Source organism: Oncorhynchus keta, chromosome 19 (assembly GCF_023373465.1).
Source record: "Oncorhynchus keta strain PuntledgeMale-10-30-2019 chromosome 19, Oket_V2, whole genome shotgun sequence".
Lineage (NCBI taxonomy): Eukaryota > Metazoa > Chordata > Actinopteri > Salmoniformes > Salmonidae > Oncorhynchus > Oncorhynchus keta.
This window is the reverse complement of record NC_068439.1, coordinates 59,710,094-59,723,343: the sequence shown is the minus strand read 5'-3', so window position 1 is coordinate 59,723,343 and position 13,250 is coordinate 59,710,094. Positions and strand designations below refer to the sequence as shown.

Sequence of the window (13,250 nt, the reverse complement as noted above, 5' to 3'; positions counted from 1 at the left end):
GCAACCAGTCCTTATCTCTAATGAATGTGAGAAGCAAACAGGGTTTGGATTGCAGGTCCCCTGACCATGTGTATCTAACAGCCGCCTCTAAGAAATCAAGGTGTTCAGCTGGTGATTTTGTAATGCGATTCCTTTTTAATACTGGAGGGGTACATTTTTTCACTGGTCATGATCTGTAAAAGCCTAAGACCAGACTGATCATTTACTTCTCAAAACAAAATGTTGTGCGCCTTGAAAAGGCACAATTCAGAAACGACCATAAAAGTCTATAATAATGCTCAAATCCACAAATTGGCAAGAAAATGAGAAAGACATTTATCAATGCATGATATAAGATGCTCTGAGTCAGTGTTTGTAGCATTCCATTATCATTGTAGTGAGAGATGAATGACATAATTTAGGACTATTATGGCAAGCTGACACATTGTGTCTGAGCAGAGAATAACTTTTTCATTAATACCGAGTGGATTGAGGAAACGGAGGTGGTGTGTGTTTGGAGAGGAGGGAGGGCCGGCCCTAGCTTTTTGGGGTATAATATTTTAGTGGTCCCCCTCGATGGCAGAGAGAAACAAAATCGTTTTATTAAAGCTAATTTTCTGCAATTCTATGCATTTTGCCATGGGGCATAGAGAAACGTTTTGGTTTTAAAGCACATTTTATGCAGTTCTACACATTTTGCCATGAGGCAGAGATAAAATATTACAAATTTCATGCAATTCTACTCATTGTGCAATGGGGTGAATATGAAATAGCTTTAAAACTGCAAAAATGTTCCTGCAATTCTACACATTTTTCCACGACTCCATGCCATGTTCATATGATATCTGAGTGAGAGTGACTAACAAAACCAATGTCCGCCCCCTGGAGGTTAGGGCCCCTGGGCACATGCCCTGCAGGCCTGGTCAGTTATTCGGCCATGATTACTACCACGTGTAGGTAGCTGGCTAAACTTTCTAGAGGGAAAAACTGCTGAAGCACTACCAAATTGTACCTTGTGTATTGTAATATTCTAACTCTCAACAGGAAGTTGAGACCCACAGGGCAAGTGATATAATCTAGAACACTTCCCCCTTTCCCTACCTTCGTTGAAAGAAACCCTAGCAGTGAAGAGTTCACCTGAGCGTCATACACCCCTCCTCTTTTGTCACACCTCCACAATAAGAGCTGACCCTCTATTCCAGAGATTATTGGGACTAGAGGACTACTTGAGAGAAGACGGTCACAAGAGAGAAGACGCACAGACAAAGATATTGATAAATCAGGGTGGAGGGACCGATGGTTTATCACTTTAAACTAACACAACCCAGAGACACAGGTGAGCTGATAAGGCAGTCTAGCTCAGTTTGTGTGTGCTTTAGGGTAGTAGACCTTGTCAGTGTTTCAAAGTCAGGGGCGCTTTTCGCACATGGAACGTCTAGAGAGCTGTGTGTTCTAAAACTGTAGAGAAGAGCGAGAAGAGCAAATATACTGAGAATGCATAGAAAGACTGCTTCCTGTTCACCTCACTTGTGTCGAAACAAAGATAGACACCAAATAAATGATTATTTCAATCTGGACACAACAGTTGGCCGTTTTACTGTTCATTTGAATCATGCCAGCTACCTCAGCTTACCTGAGGCACTATCTCTGACACATTGTCCTCGTGGCTGTCTCTTTAAAAGCCCCATACAAATATTAGATGTAAAAACGAAATAATTGTAGATCCATTGGAACTAAGTTGTTAAGGATCCATGATCGGAACTATCAGGAAGATTATAAAACCTTGTACTAACTGTACAGAAAAACAGCTCACCATGGGGATTTCAACATTGTCTAAAAAATAGGCCAAATTCCTTAATAGCAGCATTTTCCTCAGATGCTTTTTTGCTATGACTATAAAATACAAATAAGACAGCATCAACTTCACATTTTAGGCAAATTAGGAAAGTCCCTAACCAGGTTGTCTTCCAATCAGGACTAAACCATTTTCCTTAGAATTCTCAAGGCACTGTTCCATTACAGGTAACATGAAACACTGCCCTGGGGAAAAAACGCTCACCTTCTTAAAATGAGAAGAAATGTGATACTACCAGTTACAACAAGCCACGACTGCAACACTGTCTCAAACGTTCAAGTAGCTTTAGACACATAAACATAGTGTGAACAATGACAACGAGTGAAACCAAAGCTAAAGCAATCACAGAAACACCAACAGTCAAAGAAAAAAAGCATTTTTATCAGGTCAGAGATAAAAGTAATGGCCCTGAAATAAAACAAGTCTCCAAGGTTACTTATTAACAGACTAATGTGCCTCAGTGTTCACTTTCCAGTACAAGAGGTTGTTTAGACTTTTCCTTCCATGAGACAAATAATTCTGCATTCAGCACTCTTTAGGCATCAATTCGTACTAGATTAAGGTCACACCCATGACAAAACCTTTGTGCCGCAAGCTGTGTGTGTGTGAAGTTACACATGTATACAAGAAAAACAGGTTATTTTATTATACAGTCATGGCTGCAGTTACCAGTCCATATATGGCCATTGCTAGCTACCGATCTCAACCTGGAATACAATTTCATGACAATCGTGGCAAATGATCATGATGATCATAACAATTGTGGCAAAGGTTGTTTAACATTGGCATTTTTAGGCTGTGTAGCTATGAAATGCCAAAATAAAAAATAAACAAAAGAAGGAGTATCAAATCATTTGAAGTGAGTTTTCTTAACCTAGTTTGTTTGTCCTCACATTTTCAGAGCTGCCTAAAGGTCAACTGGACCCTTCAACTGAGTGACCTCCACTTCAGCCTAAAAGTGTTGAACTCACTGACAGTACACGCCATTAAGTCCAAGATGCCTCTGAAGACGACCTTGTACCTCAAATCAGCCAGCATGCGCTGGCCCCGCAAGCAAAAGCGCCGTGAGCTGCTATCAGTCAACATGATCAGCCTACCCTTGGGTGACTTCCGCCACCTCTCCCACATCGGATTGGATGCCCACGGGGATGTCTTCGGCGACCTCGCAACCTTCCAGCGGACCGGAAGTCTCATCCTCCACAGCTCTCAAAGCCACCAGGACCTCTACTCAAACATCAGCCCCAATGAGACCCCCCCACCCCCACCCAAGCCCCCACGCCTCCTCAGCCCAGAAGAGATGGATGCACAGGCCTCCAAAGCCAGAACCCATCCCCAGGCTTCCAGGCACCAGAGGTGCCTCTTTCTGCCTTTACTGGATGTTGTGGAGGTGGTGGCACATGACAGGTTGCACCACGAAGAGGAGGTAAAGCAGGAGCAGGAAAATAAGGAGGAGGGAGGGTTAACGATGGGGCCGGATGGATCCGAATTGAACACGGCCCCCCAACAGGCTCCTTGTCCCCCAGTGGAGGCCCCTCCAGGGGTCGATGAAGACTCGTCTTTTGTCCTGAATCTTGACTTGGGGCCGTCCATACTAGAAGACGTGCTGCAAGTGATGAACCAGCTTCACCAGTGAGACTTTGAGAAGTGTGGCCCTCTTGTAATATATTTTATTCTAAGGGCCTTTCAAGCAACACAACATTTATAGGGGAGAAAGGGGTTATGTCATGGATGTAAAAATGAGCTGGACTATTTTCAATTGCCAGGATGCTAATTGGCACATTTATTTTTAATTACTGTCTTCATAGAAGACAGATTGTATGATATGTTCTTATTTTGGATGCAAGATGATATGAGCCTCTATTGTTAGTTTGGCTAACTAGAGCAATGCGTCATATCTGGGTCAATGCTTTCAACAGTTGCCTTTCTCAAGTGAAAGCTCTGCGAGCCAATGACACTCCACCTGGATCATGTGACTTTTGTAACGCAGGTGTATAGAGGAGACATGTTGTGAAAGGTAAGAAAGACAGACGGTAAACTACTTATGAGACATAGCTCTGAGGCAGATGTTTATCTGACAACTTCTATTGTGAAACACTGAAATAAGACTGGTGGATTTTGCTTTTCAATGTTTAGGCCTACTATACAGGGACAATGAACACTAGCTCTCCCATAGTCAGACATATGCAGTAGGAATAAGGACAGAAGCTGGGTCATTCTACGAAATGAGTCCCTTTTGCGTCCCTTTGATATTTTAAGTATAAATTGTGCACCAATCTAACATTTTAAAATCCTTTTTTTATATGAATCAATACTTGCTAAAGTGCCAAATCTATGCACCCTCTGTGACTTCTAGGAAGATTTTAACCCGCTTAACACCTACATTTCTCCAAGTTGTCACCATCATTGAAAAGCCCTAGTTGTTTGGTTGCTTCGACAAAGTCATTTCTTCATGTGATTAGTGATTCATTTTTAGGTTAAAAAAAACGTGTCCCTCATTTTAAGGTCAACCCTGTTAAGTGAACTGAACTCTGGTGTTAATATGGTGAAACTGTTACTTTAAAAAAGCATTGAACATCTAATAGTCAAATCATAATGTCATTTCTGTTTTTTTGTGTTGAAATACTGAGTGGGTCAAGCATAACACGTCAAACTTGTTACCCATAGATTGACAATTACACATTTTTGTATAGCTTGCATTCAATTGCTCCTTCCTGTTGCACACAACAAGCTTCCATTCCTCATGTCACAAGGGGATTTATTGCTGATTTAAGATGAAATCGTCAACCCTGTTATATTACAGAATGGTAAAATTAGGTGAAATAAAATGTTATTTTTGGGGGGGACCAAGTTGCACTACCCAAAAGGGACTTATTTCTAGAACGACCCAGCAGACTCACAAGAGTGTATACACATAGGCCTATTTTATATTTCTTGTTTTTCTTACCAAGGGAAAAGTTCAAATCTATAGGAATATAAAACTGTATAAGTCTATTATAAGTTATTACAGGGTTTATGGTGCGACTGTGAACAGTATCAGTCTATAATAAATGTCTTTACAAAATCAAAGCTCACCGACAATCCTCTCGTTCCTCATCATAAACTTTTAGATATAATTTTGTTTTGGCTAAGGTGGAGCATGAACTCTGCCCGGCACAAGGAAATCACATTTGTGCACAATCTGTAAGCTTTCATTTGTAAAATAAAAACCACAAAGCCACGTAAGATGTCTCTTATCATTCGCATCGCTGAGCCAATCTTATTCTTTCACAACACTGCCACCTACTGGTGCCCTATCTTCTAACAACTATCACATCAGTTTGTCTTTCCTCACCACTTGATGGCAGTATTTCCCAGCCTTTAATTGGGTGGCATGTAGCTTACTTAATTATTTAATGGTCAAGTCGGTCCATGGCGATTATTTGATAGATAGATAGATAGATAGATAGATAGATAGATAGATAGATAGATAGATAGATCTTTATTTATCTCCCTCAAGCTCTTTGACAGAAACTGAAATCAAGAATAATCCATACATCTAATTTGCCCAATGACAAATAAAAATGTAATAAGAAACTGATGAATTTATTAGCTATATACTCAATATGGCCATCCATCTTTATAGTATGCTTTTACCACACTCAGACAGTTAGAAGTTGGAAAATGTTCCTCCCTGTATCCTATTTAATATCCTACATTTTGTTCACTCTACTCTTGGGATCCAGAAAATCTCAACAATGGGACTGAGGCACAACCGCACCATTGATTCTCTTCCACATCTGTGTGAGAGATAACATGAATCAGCTTTTGTCTGGGCCAGTATCACTATGTCAGGCTAAATCTACATCCCACTGCTGACCAAGGAAATTTCTAGGATTTGAAGACATTGGGGGCTTAGCCCAAAGCCAGTAGGGTGTCCGGAGATGTCCTTCCCTAGCAAGAGAAAAGGAATTTCAACAGCTGAATGCATGAATTTGGTGCACTTTGAGATGAACATTGAGAGTTTAGATCTTTTTCAGGAAACTTGATGTCTCGCTTCCTGGAATACTAGGAACACATACAGACCAGTCAAAAGTTTGGAACACCTACGGTTCCAGAGTTTTCATTTTCTACATTGCTGAAATAACACATATGCATGATAAACAAAATTTGGTTAGCACCCGTTTTGATTCATGTACCATTCACTGGAATGCATTTCAATCAAAAGTTGATTTGTGGAAAGTCCCGACCAACCAGTGTTCCCCATATTATGGCAAGAACACAAATAAGCAAGAGAAATGACAGCCATCAACCGGGCGATCACCCAAAAATCCACCCCCGCCAACCCCATTCATGTACATCTTTTACGCTACCCACCACCCGCCAACCCCTGCTACTCTCTGTTCATCATATATGCATAGTCACTTTAACCATATCTACATGTACATACTACCTCAATTAGCTTGACTAACCAGCGTCTGTATGTAGCCTCGCTACTTTTTAAGCCTCGCTACTGTATATAGCCTCGCTACTGTTATTTTTCACTCTTTTTACTGTTGTTTTTATTACTTTACTTACCTATTGTTCACCGAATAACTTTTTTTCACTATTGGTTAGAGCCTGTATGTAAGCATTTCACTGTAAGATCTACACCTGTTGTATTCGGTGCACGTGACAAATAAAGTTAGATTTGAAGACTGTTTGAAAAGCTGGTTGAGAGAATGCCAAGAGTGTGCAAAGCTGTAATCAAGGCAAATGGTTGCTAGTTTGAACAATCCCAAATATAAAATATAGTTTGACTTATTTAACACTTTCTTGGTTAGTACATATGTTATTTCATAGTTTTGATGTCTTCACTGTTATTCTACAATGTAGACAATTGTAAAAAATAAAGAAAAACCCTGGAATGAGTACGTGTGTCCCAACTTTAGACTGGTAGTGTATATCAACATACTTAGCTTGCCTATCAACTAAATATACTGTTAAATAACTCTGACTGACACCCAATAGTAAGGATGCTGAGTGCTAACGCTAGTTTATTAGCATTATTCAACCTTGATGCTGAGGGAAACTAGCTAGTCAGCTACAACCAACCCTACACAAACATGTGGATAACTCTGATGCTGCTGCACTGCTGACTCTCTGGCTGTTCTGCCCTCTCCACCCCTGCCTGCTTGTGCTCAACCTGCTAGCTTTTTTTGCCTCTCTTTCGGAAGAAGTTCTGAATAGCCATATGCTCTGTGCTATACTACAGACAGGCGTTTTGTTGAATGATGACATTGACATCTAACCAGGGACATATCACAGCATCTACCGTGTCACTTCAAAGGCTTCTTGCGGTTCAAACTACTGGGTTTCCATTAGGTAACACAGCCACAAAGTCAAAATCCACAGCCACAAAGTTAAAATTGGCTACAAAAATGTGCTTTGTGGTCTTAATTCAAGGTTAGGGTTAGGCATAATGTTAGCAGTGTGGTTACGGTTAGGTTTAAAATCTGATTTAAAAAATATAAATTGTGTAAATGAGTGGGGTTTAGCCATATTTATGATTTTGTTAAGTAGTGACAACCCTACTACATTTAAGCAGATGCATTTATCCAGAGCAACTAGGATTAAATTCCTTCCTCAAGGGCTCATTGACAGCTTTTTCACTTAATCAGCACAGAGATTTGAACCAGCAACCTTCAGGTTACTGGCCCAACACTCTTAACTGCTAGGCTACCTGCCTAACACGGTATTCTGTATTCTTTATTTTTGTCATAAGTTTGTCAGTAAACATTTGTTTTCTTATATACTGAATAGTGCAAGTGATCTGTGTTTATGGAAAATCTTATCAGACTGAAAAAAATATATAAAATCTAGATATTTTTGACCATCAAAAGGTTCAGGGCTGGACCGAAAACATCCGGTGCTGAAGCCACTACTGCTGACTCATTCAAACACACAGCTGTTCTTGACAGGTCTCCCTTTTAGCAGTCTCTTTCACAGGTGTGGTAGAAGCCTGGGCATGGCATAGGCTATCCTTTAGCAAACCGCCACTGTTCCAAAGACATTTGCTGTGTTTGTTGACATGGTCATTGTATTGTAATAATTCATCCACGCTACAGTCTTATCATCATCTGGGTTCGCTTCATTTTCCGTTCTTTAAAAATCGGAATAAAGGTAACTGATTAAGGGTTATAGTCTGTTTTTATTGACTTAGTTAAATGCCGGATGTGTGAGAGATAACGATTGCGGTCAACATGACTCAATGTTCACACACCCAGTGCTGAAAAATCTATTCAGCTTTAATCAAATTTGGAAGCTAAACTACTGTACCTTTTGGAGGAGCATTGAAATAAAAGTTCCAAATACAGATCCCATCACAGGCTGAATAATAGCAGCATTCTTCAATATATCATGGGTTAGGACAAACACATAAAAAGGTTATATTTGGAGAGTCATGTTTTCTCTTGTTACCCAGTCTGCCTGTGTGATTGACTGACTTTGAACTTGAATCGTCTGTGTGCCCCTAGAATGTGTTAACCCGCTGAGCTAAAGCATAGTGACCCACTCCTTATCATTGATCAGTTTACTGTTTTAAGGAGAACGACAAGGTGCCTAAGTAGGCCTATACTTTGAGGGACATCTTCCTGTAATGTGCATTGACTGACCCAAGCACAACAACATGATTATCCATTATCCAAACTGGCATGGTCATGTTCGTATATGAGCTAGGTTGACACTGGCAGGTAGCCTGTAGCAACAGGATAGAGTGTATCTTACGGACTGTTGAGATGAGGACTGCTTCTTTATGACTATCTATCATTAAAGGTGGGTATCTATCTATGCATGGTTGGCATTCCAATGACAGGTGGTAATACCGGAAATGCATTGGGCATGGTACATAGAAGCATAGCCGTAACCAGGGTCTGAGTTTTAGTGAGGTCCAGACAGGTGGCTCATTAAAGCTCATTTACTGCATTTCTATATAATTTAAAAACTCTAAAATGCTATTTGGAGAACAGCAAAAACTAGGAAAAATGACCCCTGCAATTATCACATTGTCACGACTTCAACCGAAGGTGGCTCCTCTCCCTGTTCGGGCGGCGCTCGGCGGTCGTCGTCACCGGTGTACTAGCTGCCACCGATTCCCTTTTCTTTTCTGTTAGTTTTGTCTTGATTGTTTTCACCTGTTACTTATTTGTTGTTAATTATGGCCTATCTAAACTTCCAGGGCCCGCCTGCTTTTGTGGGGCTTATTCTCACTGTCAGTGGTGAAATTGTTTTTGCTTATAAATATTTTGCTGTCTGTTATTTTCCCTAGCTTTGGGGACATACCTGATTATTGGTCATTTTGCCTGTTTGTTGGCTAGACCAAGCTTAATAAACGTATGCATTGGAAGCATTGCTGTCTGCGCCTGACTCCACACCCACCACTCCTAGCTATCCGTGACACTCATTGGTTGCTGGAACTTCATTCACCTCAGTCGATCTACAAACACATAGTCAATTAGCTATACAATTAGCCACTACATATTAACTCACATTAACTCAGCAACGGGATTCAAAAATATAATTTAATAATACATAGATCTGTTAGCAAACAAAAACAGATTTAATTAACAAAAAGTTAATAAATGCGTTAGCTCTACATAACTTTTTGTTGTGAGAGTAACTAACCAAATAAATTGGGGCCCCCTGGAGTTCAGGGCCCATGGGCACATGCCCTGCGTGCCCGATCGGTAATCGGGCCATGATTACTACTAGTTTAGATTGCTGGCTAGACTAATTTACTCATCTAAAAATTGTTTACTGACATGGGCTAATTAAGTGACAGTCAGTGAGTGACATACAGGTTAAACATGAGGAAAACTGCTGACAATTAAAATAAATTACAACGCTCCAGACCTCAATGTCCTCATATGTAGTTATACCACTGCGTACAAGGCATGTCAGGTAAGGAGAGCACATCGCCTGCATGAGCATGTATAGACTTGTTTTGAAATGTCTGTTCTCACTTTACCCTCCTGTGACCTAGCCTGGGTGGATTTGACTATCAGACAGCTTTACGTTTCATGTAGACCTAGACCCTTCACCCTCTATCTTAACCAATACAACCCATACTTCTCCAGCTAGAATAATGTTGAAGACTTCCTTATAGACATTTAAAACTTTTCAAGTGTACTCCTACACTTAACGTGTAACTGTGTGAATAGTGAGGTCAAGCACCAGGGGTAAAATCATTTTTATCTTGGATATTCGATTTTCTCTTGTCAATAGCTATTGAACCAAGCATGCCATGACTATGAAGATGGTATATTCTGAATCAGGAGTTGATGGAAAACAATATACCTTTTTTTTGTGTGAAAATAAATTAAACACGATTTTTGGATTTTAATCTTCAATAGCTCTTACAGAAAATGGTGGCATGACTATGAGAATGATAGGGGAGGACAGAGGAAAAATTCCCAGCTTTTTTGTTGTTGATGATAAAATGTCATTGTGTTATTTGTTTGGCTTTCAAATTTCAATAGCTCTTACACAAAGCATGGGATCACTATGAAAATGATATATTCTGAATCGGGAGGATAGAGAAAAATCCACTGCTTTATTTTGTTGTTGATATTCATATACAATACCGGTCAAAAGTTTTAGAACACCTACTCATTCAAGGGGTTTTCTTTATGTTTTACTGTTTTCTACATTGTAGAATAATAGTGAAGAAAACAAAACTATGAAACAACACATATGGAATCATGTAGTAACCAAAACGAGTGTTAAACAAATCAAGATATATTTTATATTTGAGATTCTTCAAATAGCCACCCTTTACCTTGATGACAGCTTTGCACACTCTTGGCATTTTCTCAACCAGCTTCATGAGGTAGTCACATGGAATGCATTTCAATTACAAGTGTGCCTTCTTAAAAAGAGAGGGCATGTTAAAAAGTTAATTTGTGGAATTTCTTTCCTTCTTAATGTGTTTGAGCCAATCACTTGTGTTGTGACAAGGTAGGGATGGTATACAGAAGATAGCCCTATTTGGTAAAATAGGACCAAGTCCAAGTCCATATAATGGCAAGAACAGCTCAAATAAGCAAAGAGAAACAGCAGTCCATCATTACTTTAAGACATCAACATCAGTCAATACAGAAAATGTTAAGAACTTTGAAAGTTTCTTCAAGTGCAGTCGCAAAAACCATCAAGCGCTATGATGAAACTGGCTCTCATGAGGACCGCCACAGGAATGGAAGACCCAGAGTTATCTCTGCTGCAGAGGATAAATTCATTAGGGTTACCAGCTTCAGAAATTGCAACTCAAATAAATGCTTCACAGAGTTCAAGTAACAGACACATCTCAACATCAACTGTTCAGAGGAGACTGTGATTCAGGCCTTCATGGTCAAATTGCTGCAAAGAAACCACTACTAAAGGACAGGAGGGGCGGCAGGTAGCCTCGTGGTTAGAGCGTTGGGCCAGTAACCGAAAGGTTGCTGGATCGAATTCCTGAGCTGACAGGTCATCTTTCGTTCTGCCACTGAGCAAGGCAGTTAACCCACTGTTTCCTGGGCTCTGAAGACGTGGATGTCAATTAAGGCAGGCTCCTGCACTTCTCTGATTCAGAGGGGTTATGTTAAATGCGGAAGACACATATCAGTTGTACAACTGACTATCCTTTCCCAATAATAAGAAGCGACTTGCTTGGGCCAAGAAACATGAGCAATGGGCATTAGACTGGTGGAAAATTGGTATTGAGTCCAAATTTGAGATTTTTGGATCCAACCGTGTCTTTGTAACTATGCAGTAATCAGAAACTTTCTGTCCAAAAATGATGCAGAAAACTGTATCCATGCTTTTGCCACTGTCACGACTTCCGCCGAAGTCGGTACCTCTCCTTGTTCGGGCGGCGTTTGGCAGTCGACATCACCGGTCTTCTAGCCATCGCCGATCCACCTTTAATTTTCCATTTGCTTTGTCTTGTTTTCCCGCACACCTGGTTTACATTCCCTCATTACTTGACGTGCATATAACCGTCTGTTCCCCCCATGTCTGTGTGAGGAATTGTTTGTTGTAAAGTGTATGTACAGACTGGTTCAGACTGGTTTGCGATGGGTTAGTTCAACCCGTATTTTGTTGTTCTGGGTGCAGTTTGTTTTACTTCATTAAACTTCTCCGGTTGTTACGCATTTCTGCTCTCCTGCGCCTGACTTCCCTGCAGCCAGTTACCCGCCTCTTACAGAATTCCACACCTGAATATGGAGTCAGCAGGAGCAGGTGCCCCTGGTATAGGGGTCGAGGAGCGCGTCTGGGAGCACGTGGCGATGCTCCACCATCTCGACGCCGCCATGGACAGTGTCGTCCAAACCATGGACCGCTGGGAGAGACAGGGAGTTCCTCCAGTGCCTCCAACAGCACAACATGGATCTCCACTACTCAATCCCCCTGCACCTGGTCCCAGTGGGATTTGTCTCGCCCTTCCCCGGGAGTACGATGGGACGGCTGCACGCTGCCAGGGTTTCCTGCTGCAGCTGGATCTATACCTGGCAACCATCCACCCGGCTCCTTCGGGCCATGAGAGGGTGTCGGCCCTCGTCTCGTGCCTCTTGGGGAAAGCCCTGGAGTGGGCCAACACTGTGTGGGGAGAAGGGGACGCGGCGCTTGACCACTTCGAGGATTTCACTTCCATCTGAGGCAGGGGACGAGGAGCGCCCAACAGTTCGCAATGGACTTTCGGACCCTGGCCACGAGATGGAACAACAGGGCCCTGATCGACCACTATCGCTGCAGTATGCGCTAAGACGTCCGTCGGGAGTTGGCCTGCAGGGACACCACACTCACCTCTGACCAGCTGGTGGACCTGTCCATTCGGCTGGATAACCTGCTGGCTACCCGTGGTAGTCCAGAGCGGAATCTGTTGGTTCCATCCCCCAGCACCACCACTCCGATGCCCATGGAGCTGGGAGGTGCTGCTGTCAGGGAGACCGGAGGAGAAACCTTCACGTGCACCATCTGTGGCCGCAGAGGTCACACTGCCGGTCGGTGCCGGGTTGGTTCCTCTGGGGTTCGAGGCAGCAGGCAGGGCACTCTGGCGTCACCCCAGGTGGGCCGGCACCATTCTCACCCAGAGCCCTCTGTTGCACACCTGTTTTGTTTGTTACTTTTCCTGAGTTTTCCCCGCATTCCCAGCATAAGGCGCGATTCAGGCGAGGCTGGGAATTTCATAGACCGATCATTCGCCCTTAGTTTAGGGATCCCCATTGTTCCAGTGGCTATGCCCTTCCCAGTTCATGCCTTAGACAGTTGACCATTAGGGTCAGGGTTGATTAGGGAGGCCACCGCTCCCTTAGGCAAGGTGACGCAGGTGGGTCACAAGGAGAGAATCAGTCTCTTCCTCATTGACTCTCCTGCGTTTCCCGTGGTGCTAGGCCTAGCCTGGTTAGCCTGTCATGACCCCACT

General features: G+C 42.2%; 1 protein-coding gene across 1 annotated transcript; it reads left to right on the top strand.

Annotated features, from left to right (window-relative positions):
* Nucleotides 1–1,099: 1,099 nt before the first annotated feature.
* LOC118398589 (cdc42 effector protein 3-like) lies at nt 1,100–4,900 on the top strand. The gene is made up of 2 exons (XM_035794091.2): nt 1,100–1,315; nt 2,736–4,900. Exon 2 carries the CDS (start codon nt 2,832–2,834, stop codon nt 3,465–3,467), a length of 636 nt encoding a protein of 211 aa, XP_035649984.1. The 5' UTR covers nt 1,100–1,315; nt 2,736–2,831; the 3' UTR covers nt 3,468–4,900.
* Nucleotides 4,901–13,250: the final 8,350 nt, after the last annotated feature.

Bases quoted from the DNA above. Each gene is read 5' to 3' on its own strand.
- LOC118398589 (XM_035794091.2), top strand. From the start codon at position 2,832: ATGCCTCTGAAGACGACCTTGTACCTCAAATCAGCCAGCATGCGCTGG.